This window comes from Coprinopsis cinerea, assembly GCF_000182895.1.
Source record: "Coprinopsis cinerea okayama7#130 chromosome 2 map unlocalized cont3.2, whole genome shotgun sequence".
Lineage (NCBI taxonomy): Eukaryota > Fungi > Basidiomycota > Agaricomycetes > Agaricales > Psathyrellaceae > Coprinopsis > Coprinopsis cinerea.
In genome coordinates, this window is record NW_003307543.1 from 295,333 (window position 1) to 317,564 (window position 22,232).

The 22,232-nt window shown below is 52.8% G+C and overlaps 6 protein-coding genes across 6 annotated transcripts; 4 read left to right on the forward strand and 2 right to left on the reverse strand.

The window, feature by feature from the left end:
* Positions 1 to 239: 239 nt before the first annotated feature.
* CC1G_13284 (hypothetical protein) lies at positions 240 to 2,627 on the forward strand (the record flags this gene model as incomplete). The annotated part of the gene is made up of 5 exons (XM_001841494.1): positions 240 to 449; positions 502 to 941; positions 991 to 1,424; positions 1,472 to 1,894; positions 1,948 to 2,627. The coding sequence occupies 5 exons, from the start codon at positions 240 to 242 to the stop codon at positions 2,625 to 2,627; spliced, it is 2,187 nt and encodes a 728-aa protein (XP_001841546.1).
* An 811-nt stretch (positions 2,628 to 3,438) lies between these two features.
* CC1G_13285 (hypothetical protein) lies at positions 3,439 to 5,483 on the reverse strand (the record flags this gene model as incomplete). Its single annotated transcript, XM_001841495.2, has 5 exons — positions 3,439 to 4,056; positions 4,110 to 4,457; positions 4,525 to 4,623; positions 4,671 to 5,291; positions 5,346 to 5,483. The coding sequence occupies 5 exons, from the start codon at positions 5,481 to 5,483 to the stop codon at positions 3,439 to 3,441; spliced, it is 1,824 nt and encodes a 607-aa protein (XP_001841547.2).
* A 1,572-nt stretch (positions 5,484 to 7,055) lies between these two features.
* Positions 7,056 to 8,772, forward strand: CC1G_10663 (hypothetical protein; the record flags this gene model as incomplete). The annotated part of the gene is made up of 7 exons (XM_001832762.2): positions 7,056 to 7,169; positions 7,230 to 7,931; positions 7,989 to 8,018; positions 8,073 to 8,150; positions 8,203 to 8,562; positions 8,618 to 8,698; positions 8,749 to 8,772. The coding sequence occupies 7 exons, from the start codon at positions 7,056 to 7,058 to the stop codon at positions 8,770 to 8,772; spliced, it is 1,389 nt and encodes a 462-aa protein (XP_001832814.2).
* Positions 8,773 to 9,178: 406 nt separating this feature from the next.
* Positions 9,179 to 12,073, reverse strand: CC1G_10664 (hypothetical protein; the record flags this gene model as incomplete). Its single annotated transcript, XM_001832763.2, has 5 exons — positions 9,179 to 10,254; positions 10,310 to 10,711; positions 10,772 to 11,214; positions 11,271 to 11,815; positions 11,867 to 12,073. The coding sequence occupies 5 exons, from the start codon at positions 12,071 to 12,073 to the stop codon at positions 9,179 to 9,181; spliced, it is 2,673 nt and encodes an 890-aa protein (XP_001832815.2).
* Positions 12,074 to 12,266: 193 nt separating this feature from the next.
* CC1G_10665 (hypothetical protein) lies at positions 12,267 to 14,476 on the forward strand (the record flags this gene model as incomplete). Its single annotated transcript, XM_001832764.1, has 6 exons — positions 12,267 to 12,539; positions 12,598 to 13,302; positions 13,374 to 13,718; positions 13,770 to 13,915; positions 13,976 to 14,373; positions 14,421 to 14,476. 6 exons carry the CDS (start codon positions 12,267 to 12,269, stop codon positions 14,474 to 14,476), a joined length of 1,923 nt encoding a protein of 640 aa, XP_001832816.1.
* A 6,281-nt stretch (positions 14,477 to 20,757) lies between these two features.
* Positions 20,758 to 22,036, forward strand: CC1G_10669 (hypothetical protein; the record flags this gene model as incomplete). Its single annotated transcript, XM_001832768.2, has 4 exons — positions 20,758 to 20,788; positions 20,847 to 20,958; positions 21,009 to 21,727; positions 21,777 to 22,036. The coding sequence occupies 4 exons, from the start codon at positions 20,758 to 20,760 to the stop codon at positions 22,034 to 22,036; spliced, it is 1,122 nt and encodes a 373-aa protein (XP_001832820.2).
* Positions 22,037 to 22,232: the final 196 nt, after the last annotated feature.

A 22,232-nucleotide genomic window follows, 5' to 3' on the forward strand; every position in this document is an offset into this window, starting at 1 on the left:
ACTGAGGGTGAACTCGCAGATAGAGAAGAAGAGGCGCACCAAAGTTCAACATTTCCTCATTTAGATCAGAGATCTCATCGAGATCTCTGCTCCACAGATCGGCGATACTCGACCAAATAGGGCAACCCGGGGAGTATACTGAAACCTCGATCATAAAAAGCTCGGTTGAATTTCCTCCTCCTCCTTCGTCCACAGTCTCCTTCGTCTGCTACACCACGGTTTCGCCACGCTACCCAAAGATGTCCCCCCCAGTTGATTCGACGGTCACCTTTACGCTACAGCCGTCGCAAGTTGCTTTCCTCACCAACAAACTCGACGAGTATCGCGCAATGGGCGCGGCCGTGAAGAAGCAGGGCTACGCGCACAGGATGGCTCAGCACCTGAAGAAGGAGATGAACGCGATGGGGGCGACTAACATGTCGCAGGCCAGGGAGGATCAACTCAAATTGGTGGGTCAGTTGTCCTGGATCTTGCCCTCGTATGCTAACACGCCATAACCAGGCGGTCGAGCGCTTTTTCGAAGAACGAAAATACGAACGCAGTCCTACAAAACGGAAGTGGGGAATCAAATGGCATGCGAGACTTGTATTCAAGTATGTCCGCACTCGCGCCATCTGGCATCTCGCCAAACTTATTCTCGCCAACCTCCCCCTCCCTGACCTGCGACGCCTTTTGGACGATGAAGACGCGGTTATCAAGGAGGACCTGGGATCTACGCCAGAGGAGAAGATCGAGCTCCCTGAAGACTTCGACGAGGAAGACGACGATCACGAGTCCGAGCCACCTGCTCCTGCCAATGGCAGGGTGCCGACCCCCTTCTGGAAGTTCCCCCACGCTACAACTCTCCTCTGGTCTGTTTTGACCGAGAAGGAGAAGAATCATTACGAGCACCTCGCTGACGAGTGGCGTTCTGAAGGCCCGCCTCAGGAGGAGAAACGAAAGTAAGTACTTGCCAATGCCATCAATTACGGCTGCCTCAACATTTGCTAGACTCGTGCAAACGAAGTTGGGACCGCGTTGCCAAGATTTTGCCACCTCCGTGTACAACGACATGGGGGTCATCGTGTTCTTCCTCCTGGGCTACGAGGACTCGACACTGGAACGCTTCGGCGTCACTTTGGAGTACAACACCGAGCTGACGGGGAAGCAAGCGTTCCTACAGCGCTACCAGAAGCAGTGGGTGGCATCTGGCATCCAGGACAGATGGTGCGAGTATGTCGGCAATGTCCTGGCAAGCGACGACGAGACGGACCCCGCAGCGGCGACCAAGAAGGCTGGGAAACGCGCTCGCAGGCCGCTCCTTCCCATGAAGTCCGACGCGTCTGGCCAGCCCATCCTTCCTCCTCTCTCGGCCATGCCCGAAACTGAGCAGAGGTCTGTCTGGCTGGGTGATGTCCTACGAAGCTTCTTCACCCGCATCTACAGTACGTACTGCTGCATTCGTTTCCGAGAAGGCTAATCACTATGCCAGACCTGGATTTGGGGAACAAGCCCCTCCCCGCGGTCATTTCAGCCGAGAAGGATAGCCTGCGCGTCCGAGTTCCCTGGAAATCCATCAAGGGGCGGGCTCGTTCTTGCGTGACGGCCGAATTCCTCCCCGACGAATTCGTCGAGAAGTTCGAGGATCCCTCCCAGTGGAGCTTGAAGACTCGACGGGCCGTCTACGATTTCTACTACGCTCGCCAAGAAGACCCCAACGTCAAGACGACGTTCCAGTTTACCTCGATCCCCGTGAAAAAGCGCAACCATCTCAACAAGGAGGTTGTCGTGTTCGTCCCCAACCGCAGGCATCTGTGCGAGCTAGTGACATCGGACGACGAGTCCGAAGACGAACAACACCAACGGCGTCCTCCTTCTCCCAAGAAGAAGAAGAAGGCCGTGAGTTTCCGACAAGGTAAGGGGTCCTATTTGTGGTACGAATGTAACCCTTTGCTGACTTTCGTTTAGTGCCTTCTCCTCAAGTGTCTGGTTCGTCCTCCGAATCAGAGTATTCGTTTGGCGAGGATAGCGAACAGGTCCCCGAGACTCAAGTCATTCACCCACCCTCTCCCTCTTCTTCAATTGCTTTGGCCGACACGCTCTCGTCTTCAGATAGTGAATACGACTTTGACGACAGCGCGGACGTTCAACCCCTCGCAACCCTGCATTCCTCATCCGACTCTGAATACGACTTCGATTCCCCCGCGCAGGCTGCGCAACCTTTGCCTTCAGAAACACCTTCGGACTCGGAGGAGTACGATTTCCCTGGGACTCCAGAACCAGAGCTCCCCCCAGCGGCAGAGAGTAGTGATGAGGAGCCCCTACACGTCCAACTCCTCGGTTCGCGTCCTCCGTCACAGCCCCCTCCTCAGACCGAGTTGGAAGAATCGGCCAGCGACACCGAGGATGAACTCCCAACCGTCGACGAGCCCCGGCGCCCGCCGAAACGGAGGCGACTCGAGGTCGACCCTGTGGACGAGGCAACTTTGAAGACGCCTCGTCAGACTCGCTCTGGTGCCGCGAAGAGTGCGGGTGAGAAGGGGAAGGCGGCGGACGCGAAACCTTCGCGGCAAGGTGGTCGAGGTGGAGCTACGCGGGCTCGAAGTGGTGGCGCACGTGGACGTGGTCGTGTTGCCAAGGGTCAGTAAACCGTCGTCGTTGGATCTCCCTCTCTTCGTCTTTCGCCTTTAGTTGTATTTTCCTCTCTTTTTTTTGGGTTTTTGTATTTTTTGTTTTTTCTTTTATCGTTGTTGTATTTGTGTTGTACATACACAACCAAAAATAAACCCGCTCCCTCTTGATGTCGACGTTCGAGCGGTCAAACGCAGTCCACCAGCAATGAAGTCCTGAGAACGGCCAAGTTACCTTTCGTACATATTCTGCATCTGGGAAATCATCTGGGTTCGTGCTTAATCACAACGATCGGAGATGGGAGAAATATCCCATCTTGCATCGTTGGTGCACAAGCGTGACCCATCTGGGATCCACTTCCCAGCTGGGTCATGGGGATTAACCCAAAACCCAGATGGGAAGTAGATCCCAGCTGGGTCATGGGGGATTAACCCCGAACCCAGATGGGAAGTAAATCCCAGCTAGCTTCGTACTTTGCCAAAACACTCAGCTGGGTTGCCCTTCTCAGCTGGGTTTTTGACCCAAGCTCAGGCGAGCTAATCACGGACTGGGTTACATATCTACCACCCAGCTGGGGGTTCGCTTCACACCAGTTACCCATCTGGGAAGAATAACCCATCTGGGTTCGCACCTTACCTCAAATACCCAGCTGGGTTCACGACTTAGAGCTGATAGAGTTACGGAGAGCAGTGCAACCCAATCAATATAACTCACAAAGGGCCATTGAGACGTCGTCACAACTATTCAGTTCAGGTATACACGAAGAGTATAGTTGTAGGTGTATTAGGGTATCATATGATGTCAATACTGTTACATTGTAGAAATGCCTTATGATGGATTATGACTCGTATCGTTGGCTGGCGACGAGGAACTCGATAGGGCTGTCGCTGGTGAAACTGTCTGGCGTCCGTGGGCAGAGATGGTGAGATTCATAGGCTGGGTCAAGTGGGCATTCATCGCCAGAAACTCGTCTATGCCAGGAACGTCGAGAGGATTGTACTGAGGCACAGCAGGGTAGGTCGGATCGGGATGCGCAACATCGACACCTTGCATCGACAGCCCATTTGGGTGATTGAACATGTCGATGATATTGGAAGGTGGATGGGGAGTGTTGACAGGAGGGAAGCTGGGAGGGTTATGGAATTGGTTAAGCTGGGAATTCGATGGCACGTTGGACTGTTGTGGACTCGGTTGAAGGTTTGTCGCGGGACTGGACTGGTCGGGGTGCTGCGCGTCAAGAGGGTTGGCCTGAGAATGATTTTGCACATAAAGGTTTGGGTGTGCGTTCGGGTGTGAATTTGGGGTGGAATGGAGCTGGTTCGCGGTGGCTGAACACGATGGAGCGTTCGATAACGTGTTGGGATGGGGTGGGTGCTGTGCCTTGGAGTTAGCGTTAGTAAGAGGAGGATTTAACGGCGCTGGGACGGAGGGTGAGGGTACTGGAGGCTACGCATGAAAGACATGAATAACCTTGAGGGAATAGAGGGCTGAAGACTTACCTCCTGAACGATATTTCGCGATTTGAGACTCCTGATTTCCGCCTTCAGTTTCTTGATCTCGTCATGCGCCCACTGGGAATGGTCATCAAGACGAGACAGTTTGGAGACAAGCTGCTGGGCAGACTGAAGCTTTTCTTCGAGCTCCTGGTTTTTTTGTCGAGCCTGGTGCATGTTTTCCAATAAGGCGGAGTAGTTCGCGTACACCTCGTTGAGCTTGGTCTCGAACTGCTTATGGGATGCGATTAGCCTCTGGACGTCCTGGGCGATATCGTTGGAAGGCGGTCTTCCTGGCTGTATTTTCGGAATGTTGTTGACGTACGAAGGGGTTGGCCCTTCCGGTGGGTTGTTCTAGGGAATTTCGTACACAATTAATCGCTTGAAGAGGGATTTTGGGAACACACACCGGAACACACACCTGGGAATTGTCACTGACCGGTTCCTCATATACAAGGTCCCCTGAATTCGTTGGGCTTCCTCCCTCTAGAAGCGCCTCAGAAGGTACTTCCGTGGTGTTCTATACGGGTTGGGTTAGTGCTGATTTCCACCGAGCGGTTGGATTACCTTGTCGTCGAGCTTGGGCTTCTTGGTGGAAGGTTTGTCAGGGCGCGGAGGTGCTTCGTCGTCCGGTTGGGGACGAGGGCGCTTGCGTTGTTGTGAAGGTCCCGCTGTCGGTGTGTTCGTCAAGTTCGAGGGCTTCTTGGTTTGTGTAGGAGCTTCGGTGGGGGATATGCCAGGTCTGGCCAGCTTGGGGGCCTTGGTTGGTTTGGCGGGTGCAGCTGAAGCCTTCTTGGAGCCCGATGGACCTGCGACCGAACTTTGGGGGTCTTCGGCGACCCGCTGCTTTCCCTTCTTCGACACCTTCAAGCTTCTCTCCTCGCCCTCGTCGCCGGTGCGGTCGACGTCATTCCTAACCTCTCGTTCCTTTCCCTTTGTCGATACTTTCTCCGAGTCATCAGGACTGTCCTTCGTTTTCTTCGATTTCGAAAGCTTGAACTTGGGCCTGTGCTTCTGCAGCAGAGGGGGTTTCTTGGAGTATTCCGAGGTGAGGGTGAATAAGCTGAGCGGTATGTCTTCGGGGTTCTTCGCGTAGGATCTGGCGTGGTCGTTTATCCATTGGTGTATGATTCCAAGAAAGGCGGGAGTGTTATAGGCTTCCGAACGAGCAGACTTATGCAGTTTTTTCTAGATCCTGCTGCGTCAGGTAAACATATTGCCAAAGGTGAAGAAAGAACTTACACTGTGACGCATGAGGTTAATTTTGTTCGTTTCTTCATCGTCAGTTCCTTCCCAGTCCTTCGCGGTGGCAACAAGCTGATAGACAGAGCTGAGTTTGTCGAGTAGATAGTCTGACGGCGGTTTGGCGGGAGGTTCCATGGTGGGTGGATGAACAGAAATCAACGAGAGAGGACAAGCTGGGTCTTGAGCTCGATATCGAAATTGAGGCCGGGACGAAAACCCAGCTTCCAAGTCCAAGCTGGGCGAATTAGGATTTGTCAGAACCCAGCTGGACTCCAAGTCCAAGCTGGCGAAGTTTGGATTTGTCAGAACCCAGCTCGATCAAGCTGGGATTAGGGGCGATCGGTGAAGCTTCACTACCCACCTCGGTGAAACTTCCCAGCTGGGATTAGATCTGTATTCACACCGAGATTAGCATAATCCGGGATTGGTTTGTAGACGTGCACAGGTATTACAAGCTTCATGGGCGGAGCGATAGCTATTCAAAGTTTACTATTACGTTTGATTTGATGGGGGTGATTTGTACGCCGGAACGCGCATTCGGCTATGCCGAATGAGGTACGGCTTTACAGATGGCGCATAGTGGGTATTCTGAGTAAATGAAAACCTCCAGTTGGTTTTTCCGTTCAAGCTGGGAGGGGAGTAGATGGGTACACATATCCAGCTGGGTTAGTTCCTCAGACATAGCTGGGCTCGTGGCACAGACCACTTGAATTTGTAGTAATGGAATAGTTGTTATGGTAATTCATATGAACGTAATACTGATACTATGTAGATGGGTGGTGACCCATCTGGCTCTATGAGTAAGGTGTAGACAGGATCCTATCTGGCCTCTATGGCTCTAGAAGGTAGGGTAAATTTGCAACCACTCTGTGCTATGTGATAGTAGAGGGGTAGCTGACCATTGTGTAGGGCGAAGGGCATAACGAGGCAGTGTTCCATGGGAGAAAGTGTCCGTGTCGAGAATAAGAGCAAAAATGAGAATAAAGAAAAGGTGATAAGGGCGATGAAAACGATAAGATAAGATAAGGGAAAATAGGGGCTCGTACTTGCTGTTCACGACATTACCCCCCTTCTAAGCTTCATCGTCCTCGATGATCAATGGTAGGCGGCGTCCAAGTTCCCAATCGAAGTCGGTAGGCGGAGCGTCGGTGAAGTTCTCAAGTGGACGCCAGGGCAGGGAGCTGAAGATGGCGGCGGAAATCTGGCGTGGTGCGGAAGGGTGTCGTTGATGGAACTCCTTTACGATCTCCGGCGCATGCTCCAGGTTCCCCTCCGGTTCCCAACTGTCGTCCGTCGACCCGTAGCCTTTCCAACTAACCAAGTACTCCAGTTTGCGATTCTTCCCTCGACCTCTCAACGGCCCCCCCCCCCCCCCCCTAGGGTCGCTGCCGCACCCGCGTGGTATTCCTCCTCTACCTCGAACGCTAATGCGCGCCCGTGCTGTCTCCCCTAGGGTCGCTGCCGCACCCGCGTGGTATTCCTCCTCTACCTCGAACGCTAATGCGCGCCCGTGCTGTCTCCCCTAGGGTCGCTGCCGCCCCCGCGTAGTATTCCTCCTTTACCTCGAACGCTAATGCGCGGCCGTGCCCCTAGCATCCGGCTTAGTGCTCAGCCCAGCCAACCTCGATCGCTGAGTCAAAACTTCACGGCCAACGACCGCACCACTCACCTCCGCAGACATCCTCTGACTGAATGTCCGCCACCGCGATGCTTGACAAGCTTGTACACAAGGTTGACGAACTTTACTCTCTGGTCAACGGCATCTCAGAATGGCCAGAAGGCGAAGAGAATGCCTACAAAGAAAGACTCGTTCGTGTCTCAGTGCGCTAACCCCTCTCTCGTTCACTCGTACACATTGCCCATGCGCTACTCATCGTCTAGCGAAAGATTTTAGGCTACTACCACACCATCGAACAGGACCCTTCCGAGGCTACTCGCGATCCACTAAAAGACTTGGGAACGCCTTACTTTGTCTGGCTCGACAAAACAGTGCATAAGCATGTCTCAGCTCCTTCCAGCGTACCCACCAAAATCTTCAACACCCCCGGCTTTCGCGTTAAGCCCCCAATTCTCAAACAATACTCGAATCTGATTTCGGCTAGGGCCAGTTCTCAACTTCAGGACGTCCCCATCAATGATTCGAAGAAGGCTGGTAAAGCCAAAGCAAAACACGACTACGACGACGCCCGCCAAGCGAAGAAAGTCAAACAAGGTGCCCGCTCCTCGAAAACCCGTTCAGATCTCTCTCCCGTACCCGAAGAAAAGGCCTCTCAACCGGCAAAGCCCTCCAAGAAGCCGAACACTTCCGCCGCCAACACCCAGTCCTACGACAAGCCTCAAGGAGCCAAATCCCACCCGCCCAAAGCGAAGAAACCCCTGGAATTCAAGAGCGACCCCTCCACCCTCCCTTCATCGCGTAAACGACCCAAAGTTCCAGAACCAGACGGCTCCCACAGCCAGGAGGAGACCGACCGACGGCCTGCCAAGAAATCGAAGGTTCCCCCTCATGACCAACCTCCAGTCCAGACGTCTACGAAGCTACCAACGGCGTTACCCCAACCTCGACTCAACGCACAGCTTCAGGTAAGTTAGAATCTTCCCTCATCTTACTGTCCACTCTGACGGCGAGACTATTGCAAGCATCAAGCAACCCCTCAACCAGACGAACAGGTACTGCCCACTACTATGCATTTCGTTCGTTTCTTCTCAATGTCAATCGCGCAGGACCCAGAACAGCTAGACTCGGAGGTTTCGGACACCGAGGGGCAACGAGTGGCCCAACGAGCGGCCTCAACATCGAGGGTAAGTTACCGGCACATTTCACTCAATCCTACTCATCTGCCAAATTATCCAGAGCGAGTCTCCCACCCTCCCAATACGACTTCCTAGTAACGAAGACCTCCCTACCGGGAATGTTTCCGCGGACCTCGCGTCTCTCGTTCAGCTCGTCCTCGCGCAGACTTCAAGACTCAATGAAATCGAAGGTGACCATCGCGTCCTCATGGATAATGCTTCCAACCACACCACCAGCGTCAACAACGGGATCCCAGCCTTCGTAACACAGGAACTTCTGGATTTGCGCAGCCAGGTGTCCGATCTGCAACGCCGGAACACCGCTCTCGAAACAGATCTGCGCAAGCTCAAGACCGCCTTGGAGAGCACGGTCACCCAAGCTAGTAATTTCGATACATTTATACTGCCGAATGCTTCAAATGTGAGTCCCGCCTTGAAGCTCCATTGGTCGATCTGTACTCAGTATAGCCATAAAGGATTGGACTCAATACCTCGCACCATCCGACCAGTCCACCACGTCGGAAGTAGCACCTCACATTAACTCTGTTTCGAATGTGGTGAGTCTATCCCTGCCTGTATAGCCAATCATCTTCATAACCAACCATAGTTCAATAGTCTTCATAACATATAGAATACTGCTACATTTATAATCACATTTCTTTTGTAATACACCAACATATTGTTTACTTCGGTGGCCGCGGCCGGGGTGAGGTTCATGCAAGTTTAAACATCCTAGAGAGCCGCGGCCGTGGTCAGGGTTGAACGTTGAGGGACGAGTTTGGTCCGGCCGCGACTCTATCAACGCGACTCGATCTTCCGCGGCCGTGGTTAGGGCTGTGGGACGCGCCTGAGACTGGTGCGGCCGCGACTGGATGAGATCCAGTGTTTTCACACTTTAACCATGTCCTCAGATATCAGATATAACTCAAACCGTATAATAGGCTTATCATAAACCAACTGTTACCTCCGCGATACTGAAACCATAATGATACCAATCAACAAATTCAAAGTGAACAGTAATGTGATTAATGCATGTATTACCGACGACCTCTACGCTTATTATCCCTCTGCTTGGAACTTCGCGTAACCCTTGCATTATCGCCTCCCCTCATTGTCCTTGATCGTTTTGCCTGGTCTGCCGCATGCTCAGATTCGTTGCGCGCCCGCTTAGCCGCTCTTGTTGTCCTTGGAGCGTCAACCTCGTCCGGAGGAATGGGCGACAACCCTTTAGTCAACATCATACCTCGCCTTGAAGGTGGCCGTACCTGAGCCGCTTCCTCCTCCCCCCGGTTCTCCTCCATTTCCTCCCCTTCCCCTCGCTGTTGACCAAAACCAGATACACCGACTTCCTCGGGCGAGGACGATCGAGAGCGAGCTGTCGGTGGTGGTGGGTTCCTTCGGCTTGAGAACCCACCAACGTCCTCGGGCGAGGACGATCGAGAGCGAGGAGGGGTTGGTGTCCGTGAGCGAAGAGGTGGTGGTGGTGTTGGTGTTGGTGGTGGTGGGTTCCTTTGGGTAGAGAACCCACCGACGTCCTCGGGTGAAGACGATCGAGAGCGCGGTGGTGGTGGAGGTGGTGTCGGTGGTGGTGGGTTTCTTCGGCTTGAGAACCCACCCACGTCCTCGGGCGAGGACGATCGAGAGCGAGGTGGTGGAGGTGGTGGGTTCCTTCGGCTTGAGAACCCACCAACGTCCTCAGGCGAGGACGATCGAGAGCGAGATGTCGGTGGTGGTGGGTTCCTTTGGCTGGAGAACCCACCAACGTCCTCGGGCGAGGACGATCGAGAGCGAGGTGGTGGAGGTGGTGGGTTCCTTCGGCTTGAGAACCCACCAACGTCCTCAGGCGAGGACGACCGAGAGCGAGGTGGTGGAGGTGGTGGGTTCCTTTGGCTGGAGAACCCACCAACGTCCTCGGGCGAGGACGATCGAGAGCGAGGTGGTGGAGGTGGTGGGTTCCTTCGGCTGGGGAACCCACCAACGTCCTCAGGCGAGGACGACCGAGAGCGAGGTGGTGGAGGTGGAGGGTTTCTTTGGTTGGAAAACCCACCGACGTCCTCAGGTAGAGAAGACGAGGGAGAACGAGGACGACCTCTAATCCTCCCCCATCGGTGATCTGTCAACTGACTTCAATATTCGTTCCTTAGATAAAGGAAACCGAAACCACACACCAGAAACTTGCACCCTAGGGTGCCTCCTGGTCATTTCTTCCCCCAGTAGACTGTAGTCGCCAATCTCGCCGTCGCTTTGAACCCCCGATTCCTCCTTAGCCTGTCGACTGGGTTCGTACTTGTACCTTCCTCCTTGGAGTCGAACAGGGTACTTCTCGAAGCGAAAGTCGATGTCGACGGAGTCGTCCTGTTGTCGGCTGTACAGAATCTTGTGTAGTGTGTGTAGGTCCTGTGTGCTCATGTGCAAAGGATCCTTGAACCCTTTCTCGAATACCACGGGGTCGATGATATCCTTCCGTATACATTCGCTGAAGTTTTGAGCTAGGGCGCCCCAATTGAGCTCGGGGCGCGCACGATCGAGGGGGTCGACCTCAGGCATTGGAACAGTACTCTTGGCCAAGACTAGAGTGTCATTAGCAAAGTGTAACATGGTGACGCTCGAGGTATAGCATGAAATCTTACTGAGATGACGGGTGAAAAAACTTCGGAAGACTGCCGCCAGCCAAATTTGGGGGGTGATTCCGTATGGTCGCGCTGCAAGGGGAGGGAGGATGGGTGTACCGTCCCCATAGAGCTCCATCGTCATCAAAGGTTTTGTCCTGGATTTAGAGACTTTGGAGGAGGCCTTTTGTACCGTCCTGTTTGAATCGGAATCCTTCTGTGCAGCATACACCCCTCCTGCCCAGTTTCCCCATGCTGTGTGAGCCTCAGCCACGAGCTCCTCGAACTCTTCCATGAACGACTCCTCGCACCCCCCAAGCTCCTTATTGTAGTCGAAAGGAAGAGCTAGACGTGTGCCGTCGGGTTTTTCGTACGAGTATAAGATAAAGAATCGCGCGTTCATGTCGTTGAAACCCGAAATCACGAAGTCGTACAGTCGAGAAGATAAGAACCTCTGTGCAACCCTGATATAATGCGACCCGTGTAAGAAAGACGCTGAACGTTAGCTATGACTACGCACCGTCGCTGCTCCTCCCGAGGAGGTCCTTTCTGCCTCCAAACTGCTGCCTTCCTTTCATAGTACGCAGTCTCTTCAGCCGTCAGGGTCTTCATTAGGAGAGATGTCGCGGGCTGGTACTTGTAGAAAGGTTTGGGAGCATTTTCGACGGGCGGCGTAGGCGGTACTGGTCGGGAATCCTCGTCAATATCCCTGCTGTCGTCCTCCTCCGGCTCTTCCTCTAGCTCTTCCTCCTGGTAATCTTCCGCTCCGGCTTCGTCCTGGTCGTTCCCTTCGTCTTCGTCGTCTTCTTCACCCTCATTGTCGTCGGGCAGGTACCCCTCTTGGTCGGGTGCAACGGCGTCCGGCGGAATAATCGATTCCTCTTTGTCCAAAAGAGTTCTTAGATTGGGTAAGGGCTTGTTCTCGGCAAGCATCTTGGCCACGTAGAGAATAGCGCGCGACCTTTCGTACTGGAAAACCAGGCGGGTGTGCCAGCGGATTCCCCAAGGGCGCTTGTGAGGTCCCTTCTCGTACTTGAAATTGACCACAAACCACCGCGCGACCGCCTAACAATCAACCTGTCACAATGTGTGAATCTCTCAGAATTGGGAACACACCTTCCGTAAGGCCTTTTGCCTCTCTTGAGAGAGAGGTCCTTCCGTAATCTCCTCCAGGTCCTCCTTCAATTCCCCTGCCACCTTTCTAGCATACGCGGGTCGCGCTGAAGGCTTCTTGTTTCTGTACGCCTGCATGCGGTCCTTCAAAAATGCCATCTGGCTACGAGTAAGAGTGAAAATCGGGGCTGCGGATGAGTTGCGCGCCATGGGTAGGATGAGGAGATGGGTAGGATGAGGAGAGGATGACAAGGTGGTTTGGGTCAAGACTGGTTGATCGAGGAGGTTCGAATTTGGATTTCCTAAAGGGGGTGACGATCTCGATCTTAATGAGCGGTATACTTCTCACATACCGGATACCAGCAACCAAGCCTCTCCAGTCGCCTCATCTAACAAGGTCAACATGACCAGAAAGAAGAATGACATCACCCACATAACAGGGAAGAACAGAGTCCACCTGATGAAGCCGGTGACTACTGTGGACAGCAGAGGGAGGATCAAAACCAAACTGGTACCAGCGCGTCCCTCCCCCAAAAAAAGGGTTTCGACAGCCTCAGCTAGCGCTAAAGTTCGTCGACGTACATACGAATCTGACCACTCTGACGAAGAAGAAGACACTATTATACCCCAGCCACCGCTTTCTGGAGATCAGGACGCAGAAATACCTCGCACTAAGGTTCGTGGCCGTGCGACACACCTACAGCAATGTATTCTGACATGAGCTTCAACTCTAGGACTCGAACGAGTACATGGCCGACTGGCTACCAAAGATGAACATCTACCTTGACTATTTGGTTGCCAGAGAGGCCGTTCCCGACCCTCTCTCTTGCTCCTATTGCGCAACAGGGATATCGGAATCTTGGTGGAGGTGTACTGAGTGCCTCGGGTCGCCCGTCTATTGTGGAGACTGTTGTCGTCTCCTCCATTTCTCTCATCCTCTACACCGAGTGGAGGAACTCAAGAAAGGCTACTTCTCTCCCTCATGGCTTTGGAGGTCCGGGGTTTATGTTAATCTGTGCGCCGAGAGACATTGTACACCGACAGGGAGGCCAGATAGCAGTGGTCTTTTGGACGATGAAAAACTCAACGACGGCGACGACGACATTCAAACCGACTGGAATGTCAACGATGACTTCAGCTTTGGGGCCAAACCACCCAAGCGACACGTCTACGGCATGAAGGTCCTCGTTGTCGTACATACCAATGGGGTTCACCACGTCCCGTTCCACACCTGCGAATGTCTCGATGCACCAGACCCCGAGTTCCAGCTTCTCAAGATGGGATTCTATCCAGCGTCCTCAAAAGACGTCCGAACTGTCTTTACGTTTTCCATGCTAGACGAATATGTGCTGGAAACGTTGGAATGCTTCACTTCGACCCACCACTACTACAGCAAACTCCGCCGTCTGACCAATTACTCATTCCCGGACACAGTCCCGGTAAGTTAGTTAAAAGTTTATACCTAAATCGCATTTCATCAACATAATAATGACCATGTCTACCACACAAGGATCGCGCTCGTGAACTGAGGAGGGTTGGACGACAGTGGTTACGCCTTAATGATCTGGCACGCCACGGCTTCTCCCACACCCAGAAGACTCCTGAAAAGGGCTCGATGGCGCTGTTCTGCGCGGCGTGCCCACAACCTGGTATCAACCTGCCCGACGACTGGGAGGAAGACACCGAGAAGTGGAAATACACACGCAGTTTTGTCGCCGATGGAAACTTTACCTGCATCCACCGGAAGCAACGAGAGCGGGACAGTCCTGAAGTCCATCTCAAACACGGTGAGGGCTACATGGTCTCTCCTGTCGAATATGGCAAGCACCTGGCCACGGCTCAGGAAACGAACGAGGTAAGTCAACGCCGCACTTGAAACTCGAACACTTTGTTGACCCCCTCGCAGACCCCGACGTGCCACGAGCACCGCGCCATTGCTGATAAGTCAAAGGTCCGCAAGGGACTGGATGTGACTGGTATTGGTGCGGTGGCTTGTATGAGGCACGGTGCCTTTGCCCCAGGGAGTGTGGTTGACTTCCAGAAGGGAGAGCGGTGAGTCGTGATCACAACCTCATTGGTGGGACAGCTCGACTGAGACTTGAGTTCGTTCAGCCAAATCAACATCGACTATGCTCTATCCGAGGCCATTAAGCTCTCTAACACCGATAATATCAAGAGGGTTATATTTGCGTACGATATTAATTGCCAGTACAGCAAGCGAGCCTTAGATCGCTTGCGCGATGGCGAGTTCCTCGAGCTTCGAGAGGACATCGTTTTTGTCTTCGGCATTGGGCTCTTTCATGTTCATGGGCACCAGGAGTCGTGTCTAGCCAGATACTCTCTGAGCTTCATTGAAGGTGCTGGGAACAGCGCAGGTGAGATCCTGGAGTCGCTCTGGGCAGTTGTCAATGAGTTGGCACGCTCGACTTCGACCATGACGTTGGCGCACAGGCTCGAGATTCTCGATGCTTTATTTGGCGATATAAATTGGAAGAAGATGCTAGGTATTGGTGAGTGGAACAGTAAACTCTGCACGTTCTGAACTGACCGTCAAAAGTCCCTTATATATGCAAAGCGTGGAAGATAAGCGCGGCGGGAATTGTCAGCAACTAACTACTTGATCTGTCGTTCAAGCAATCAATAGCTGCACTAGAAAAGACTTGGCGAGAAGCGATAGGATTTAGTGAAGACTAGAGTGTTGTAGCTAGGAATAGACCAGCTAAAGACTGAGGAAACTATGCTTACAAGTCTACTCTATATATACTACTTGAGTTGTATGTACTTGTTTGGTCCATGGTCTGTGCGCGCGCAGTGTTTTGTTCAGCTGGCGGGGTACGGTCCCATGACTCATCACGTGTCTGAGTCACGTGATATCCTATGTTACTAACTACAAGTCTCGGCGAGAAAAGGAAAAGAAAGGTCTGATTCATGACATCACCCCCCCCTTAAGGTTCACGTCCTCGTGAACGTCATTGCATCTAGGGCACCACCCTTTTCGGCACTTTGGGAGGTTTTCCGGCATTGGTTCGGCAGTCCCTTTGGGTCGACGGTTTGGGGAATAGGAGGCCTTAAACTTCCCAGCAGTCCAGTCGAAGATCCTTCCGGAAGGTTCGGTGAAGTTCTCGTAGGGTATGAATCGGGAGTTTCTTGGTGATCCGCCGAGGTGCGGAGGGATTCTCTCGATGAAACTTTTCTACGAGTTCGGGAGAATTCTTCAGGTTGGAGGCATCTTCCCACGTCCTCTCCTCCTTGGGGTATCCCTTCCAGTTCACCAGGTACTGTAGTTTTCCCTTGTAGAGTCTGGAGTCGTCGATGGATTCGACTTCATACTCTACTTCTCCGTCTACCAGCTCGGGAGGAGGAGGTGGAGGTTTCTTCTGAGAGGGAAAATGGGGTTCGTGGTATGGAGTGAGGAGTGACTCGTTAAACACCGGGTGTATGGCCTTCCAAGTCTTGGGGATGGCGAGTTCGTAGGCAGAAGCTCCGACCTTCTTGGTGATCTTAAAGGGTCCATATCTCCGATCGTCGAGCTTCTTGGCTGGCCGCTGCGTATTGATGTTGGTTGCCTCAAGGTACACCATGTCGCCCACTTGGTAGGGCCTGGAGGGTTTTCGTTTCCGATCATAGTAATGTTTCATAGTCTCGGCGGCTTGTTTTAAGGCTGCTTCGGCCTCCTTGCGGATGTCTTTAATCTCGGTAACAAAGTCCTCTGCAGCCTGATTCCGTATTGGGCCTCTTGGTTCGCCTCCCTTGTATGGGTGTTGACCGTAATTCAGGTAGAACGGACTGTACCCGGTTGACTGGTGGATCTTGTCGTTGTAGGAGAATTGGGCCAGAGGGAGCCAATCAGCCCAGTCGTCTTGTCTTTGGTTGATGAAGATCCGTAAGTACTGCTCTATCTCCTGATTGATCCGTTCCGTCTGACCATCAGTCTGGGGGTGGAATGCCGTGGAGGGGTTTCCTTCAATGCCGAGGAGTTTCATCAGATCCTTCATGAAGTTTCGAGACAAATTGTGGGCCTCGGTCGCTGATTACTTTTCGGGGGAGTCCGTGGGTGTTTGAACACATAGTCCCGGAAGTGCTTCGCTGCACCTAGTGACGAGAGCTCCACGTTGGTGGGAATTGCCTCTATCTTCTTTGAGAATCTGTCGACCACTACCATGATGGCATCGAATCCTTTCGACTCTGGGAGGGGCCCGATTAGATCTACCGACACTATCTCCCATGGGAGAGAGGGGACCTCGTTTGGCTGTAGTGGCGCAGCCGGGACGGTTCGACGGGGTTTAGTCCGTTGACACATGCCACATCCATCGATATAGGTTCGGATGTCTGCTTGGATTCGGGGCCACCAGTAGTTCCGAGTGATCAGTTCCTGGGTACGATATCGACCAGGGTGTCCCGATACTGGGGAGTCATGATGGAATCTAATGATGTCCTCCCGGAGTCCCTTATCCTTTGGCACGTACACTCTTCCCTTGAACGTCACGAGGTGTTCGTCGGATTCGATCCAGTCTGGGTCCTTCTGCAGTAGAGCCTTGGCCACCGCTTTGTCCCTTCTTCTCCAAGAGCGCTTGACCCGTTCCAAAAAGTTGGCATCTGGTCCTGAGATGCCCACTTCGACCCTTCTGAAGAGTTCTTCCTTCAAGAGGATCACGTCTTCGTTATCGTTGGCTCCTCGATCGTGATCGGCTCGTCGTGAGAGGAGGTCAGCCTTGGTCATCTGTTTTCCAGGCTTGTGGTGAAGGGTGAAGTGGTACTGTTGCATCTCGGTGAGCCAGCGAGCTTGGCGGCGATTCAACTTCTGGGGTTTTCGGAAATACCCGAGATTCTTGTGATCGGAGTGGATCTCGAAGACGTGTTTAGCTCCAAGGAGGTACTGTCTCCAATCTGAGAGTGCACGCATGATGGCGAGCATCTCCTTGTCGTAAATCTCGTAATTCCGCTCGGTCGGGTTCAGGGCATGGGAGATGAAAGCTACTGGTTTCCACTTCCCATCAGGCTGTTGTTGGGAGAGGACTGCCCCAGTTGCGAACTCGGATGCATCAGCCTCAACACGGAACTTCCCAGTGTCATTGGGAATAGCGAGGACGGGTGCAGAGCAGATTCGATCCTTAACTGCTTGGAAGGCTGCTTCTTGCGCTTGTCCCCAATTCCATTCCTTGTTCCCGGTTAGTTCCGTGAGTGGCCTAGCAATCTCTCCATATCCTTTGATGAACCGTCGATAGAAGTTGGCAAACCCAAGGAACTGTTGAACTTTCGCGTTTCGATCGTCGGAGTGGGCCAGTCTCTGACAGCATCGACTTTAGCTGGGTCCATGCGTACTTGGTTGTGGGAGACAATGACGCCGAGATATTCCACTTCTTTGGCTTCGAAAACGCACTTCTCTGGTTTGAGGTAAAGTTTGTGCTCGGCAAACTTCCTCAGGACCCTTCGGACCATTTCCCGATGTTCCTCCAATGTTTCCGTGAAGATAAGGACGTCATCCATGTATATGATGACTTTTCCGGTGTTGATTTCCTCTCGGAATATGGCGTTCATCATGGTTTGGAACGTTGCGGGAGAGTTTGTGAGTCCAAAGAACATCACCAGAGGTTCATACAGTCCCCTGTTGGTTCGGAACGCCGCTTTCCACTCGTCTCCCTCTTTGATACGGACATTGTTGAAGCCCCAACGGACATCTAGTTTGGTGAAGTACCGTGCCTTTCTGAGTTTGTCTACTAACTCTTGGATCAATGGCAGGGGGTATCGATTCTTCACAGTGATGTCGTTAAGCCTTCTGTAGTCCTGGACTGGTCGGAGGGAGCCGTCCTTCTTTTTCACAAAGAAGAACGGAGAGGCCATGGGGGATTTAGACGGACGGATCCTCCCTGACTGCAGGTTTTCTTCCAAGAAGGCATCAAGTGCTTGTTGCTCTTCAGGGTTCAGCGGGTAGATCTTGCAGTCCATGGTCTCTGCTCCAGGGGATGAGTTCAATTGCATGGTCCCAGGGTCGCCTTGGAGGGTAGTTCATCGAAGGACTGCTTCGAGAACACAAATTTGAAGTCGTGGTAATGTGACGGTACCAGTTCTTCAAATGTCTTGGCTTTTTCCTCCTTGGCTTTCCTTTCAGCAATTCTTCCGGATGTCGTCTGGAATGCCCGTAGTCGGATCTCGTGTTGAATGTCTACCACGAGAATGTGTTCCCCATCCTCGAGGTCCTCGTATTCGATTTCCTCTGATTCAGGGTCTGATCCGACAAGTGGGGTACATTCTATGGGACACCGGTTGAACTCTATCGTACCGGTCCTCCAATCAATAGAGGGGTTATGCCGTTTTAGCCATTCGAACCCGATGAAGACGTCCGCTTTTCCCTAGTTCGGTTACTCCGAATTCCAGTCTCTCAGTGTGGTCTCGGATCTTGACGTGGAGTTCGACACATTCGGAGATAGCTCCTCCTGCGTTTTCCGTACCATCAGCATTATAGACAGGGATGGGGATGGGGAGCTTTCTTGTTCGGATATTGTTTCGTCGGACAAAGTCCCTGTCTATACAGCTTCCGGTGCAACCACTATCTAAGAGTCCAGAAGTTCGGAAGCTTCGCTTGTCGTCTAGGGTGCTCATCACCATGTCCAGATCCAGCTGGTTGCCCTTATGGCCACGAATAAATCGTTTGGGTCGAGCCATCTCCTTTAGGGCCTCTACCACTGGTCCGTCCAATAGCTGTCTGAGCTGGGATATCTTTTCGTCCGTGACCTCTTGCCTTTTTTTGGGATGTACCCAAGACATCAGGATTCCTCTTGCCATCGAGGGTTCTGAGTCGTCAAGTCGTTGGGCTACCCATTCTGCGGAGCCCGGTTCCACTTTCTTTCCGTAAAATCGCGCATTGTCCCTTTTCGATCGTGCGTAAACATCATGTGATTCGAGTTCTGGCATATGTACATATGGGGATCGAACAAAGGTACTCCTATCGACCGGCAAGTCTGCGCTCACTCCCGGTCCGTGTAAAAATCCTCGAGTTGTTTCTTCAGCGCGGCACGTTCGTCTTCCGTGAGGGCTCTGATGTCGATGGTTCTGGTGTTAAAACTTCTGGGTCTTGTTGGGACAGTCTCGGCTAATATGTCCCTTCTGGTGACAGGTGAAGCAGAGACCCTGTCGTCGGTGCGCATCAATGTCCATAGCGTTCGGGTCGGCGGGGCGAGGGGGAGGCGGAGTAGGAGTGGATTGGGCAGCGGGTCGGAAGGAAGGGAAGAAGGGCCTTGGTGGAGGAGCGCTAGTTGCCTTGGGAGCGGGTTTTTCCGTTTTGAATCTAGCCTTCTCCCGTTTACGAATTCGGTACTGGCGATCGAGGTTAGCAGCTCGCTCCATCCATCCGGCAAGGGTCGTGGGGAGGTTCTCCTGGTCGTGGCACTTGTCCAACAGCCTGCCGTTTAGCCCTCGCTTGTATTCCTCGATGAGTGCTACTTCGTTGTATCCAGAACGAGTCATATATGATCGGAACTCGGTGTTGTAAGCCTCACAGGAGCGATCTCCCATCTCGATGGTTTGAATGGCTAGGATCGCTTCTGCTCGGGAGTTCTGGACCTGGAAGTGAGCGAGGAAGGCCTTGGCGAAGCCCTTCCAGTCATCGTAAGCGAGGGTGTCAGCGATGATCTCAGCCCGTTGAGAATTTGCCCATGCAGATGCCATGCCGTTGGTGCCTCCTTTGATTTTGGAGAGAGCATAGGAGATTTGTCGTAGTTCATCTGCTTCTCCGATATGCTTGAAGTAGAGGACACAGGCATCGAGGAAGGCTTGGGCATCTTCCGGTTTCCCGTCGTAGGTTTCGGGTGGGTCTGGTTTGGTTTTGGGCTTGTCGGCTCGTTGGGCTAGGGCCTCGGAGACCTGGGTGCTGGCAGCGGCTGACTGGGCCAACGCCTCTGAAGCTTGGGCAAGGGCTGGCTGGTAGCCGGAGACGGCGGCCACTAGGTTTGCCACGCTATCGGCAAGGCTTCCCAGGGCTTGGTACATGTAGTCCCAAGCGGAGACCTGCTGACCTTGGACCTGGGTCTGGTCAGGCTGGAGGAGTTGAGGGGCGGGTTGGCCGTCGTTGGTAGGGGGTATTTGTAGGGGGGAGGGGTGGGTGGACATGGTATCGTAAAAAGAATAATGGGCTCGTGGGCAAGAGAAAGAAAAAGGTAAGGTAAGAAAAGCTAGACTATCTCCCGGTTGTCACTGTGTTAGCCACACAGAGGGGAGCTACACTATGTGCTTTGGACCTAAGTTCCGCAGCTCTCTTGGTTGCTGCCTTCCTACAGAAGGGGCGTCGCCAAGGATAACCTACTGAAAGGGGAAAGAGAAAAGGAACTATGTAAGGGAGTAAGTAGCGTGAGTGGGGGTTGCCTTGTTAGGGCGGAGGGCGATGAGAGACTCGAGGGTGCCGGGGATAGACACAGTCGAGAAGGGGTAGTCTTTAGCTAATGTCAGCAACTAACTACTTGATCTGTCGTTCAAGCAATCAATAGCTGCACTAGAAAAGACTTGGCGAGAAGCGATAGGATTTAGTGAAGACTAGAGTGTTGTAGCTAGGAATAGACCAGCTAAAGACTGAGGAAACTATGCTTACAAGTCTACTCTATATATACTACTTGAGTTGTATGTACTTGTTTGGTCCATGGTCTGTGCGCGCGCAGTGTTTTGTTCAGCTGGCGGGGTACGGTCCCATGACTCATCACGTGTCTGAGTCACGTGATATCCTATGTTACTAACTACAAGTCTCGGCGAGAAAAGGAAAAGAAAGGTCTGATTCATGACAGGAATTGGCGAGCGCTAAAGAAGCCCTCGCGTTGCTCAGTGACTCTGCCACACCGTCCCAGAAGAGGGCGTGGCAACTTCAGCTGGACGACGCCAATCGGAGGCGGTCAGAGGATGTCACCGCAATGGACATTCTCAATGCCAAAATCATAAAACGTAAGTCTCTCGAATCTGCGAGATTAGGCCACAATGACACATACGTGCTTGTATTAAGCGCCCACCCTGGCTAAGGTTCGTACCACCCTGATGGAAGCTGAGAAGAGCGCCGGGGCCGGAGTGGGTGTGACAACATGGATAGCTATCGCGTTAAAGATACAAGAAGCTCAGTACGTGTGAATGTCTTTCACTGGCAGGTTTTTGTTCACGATTTCCCAAGGATATCACTAAAATCTTACATTCGACGGCTTCCAAAGTCCCGGTCGGATGAGCAGGAGTTAGAGATAGCGAGGAGGCGCGAGGCTCTGTACGGTCAAATAGACCATCTGTACGAGACTGCCTCGCTTCTCTTCCCGGGCGCTGACATCGAGACTCTAAAACTGGACGAGGTTCCTTGCGAATCGGTTGAGGTGGACGGAGAGGAGGAACCCGAGGAAGCCGGTGATAATCCTTTCTCCTTATCTCAGAACGAGATGGAGGACGTCAAACTCCCGCTACCTTCGTCTCTCTCAACCTCCTCGACTGCTACATCTATTGCCAGCGCAAGCGAAAAGGAGCTTAAACTTCGAATTGCTCAGGCCGACGACGCGTTGGAAAACATCCGAACTGAGGTAGGCCACAAGTCGTATCTTTACCGATCCAATATTCGTCTGGCCGAAGGGAAAAAGCAGAAGACTCGGGGTTACACAGCTGTCAAGTTGGTTAATAACTCATTGCGAGACCACATCAAGGTCTACAACCAGGCTCGATGGGCTATGCGTCGCCTGGGCGCGGATACAACCACTCTTCTGCACTACAGAGCCATCAAACCTGACGATATCAGGGCGGTGACGGCAATCTACCAACCCAACGCTCGAGGTCAACGGAATAAATCCTTGTCATGGATTTGGAATCTCAATGTATCCGGGGACTCACAGAAGTCAGAATACCTTGAGGAGCGTAAGTCCGTCGTTTTGGGGAGTCACTTACAACACTAATTACTGCGCAGTCTACAGAGTGAACTGGTTACGAGCCAAGTCCCGGCACGACAGGTGGAGAGAGGAGTTTACCCTGCTGACATCGGAGATGGACTGGGTACTCAACTTCTTCACCTTCAAACAACGGGAATGGACGGACCTATCGCAGAAGAGGAGTGAATCCCCGGGGCATATGGCGTTTGCACGACGAGAGGCCGAGAAATGGGGACTCCTTTATACTCAGGCGCGCAAGGCGTTCGAAAAAACACGGAATGCCCGCCAGATCGCGTAGCAGGCTCTCGTCGTCGACATAGTGTACACGTTAGATGGAGAATGTACCAGGGAGGTCCCATGGAGCGCATTCAATGTTTCGTGAATGATTAGATTTCAGCATTCAACTTAAGTGTTCATGGGAGGTACGCGTAAGGCAAAAGAAGACCCAAATGTTATACACGCGAGACTTAGTCGCTAATAGATACACGCAAGAT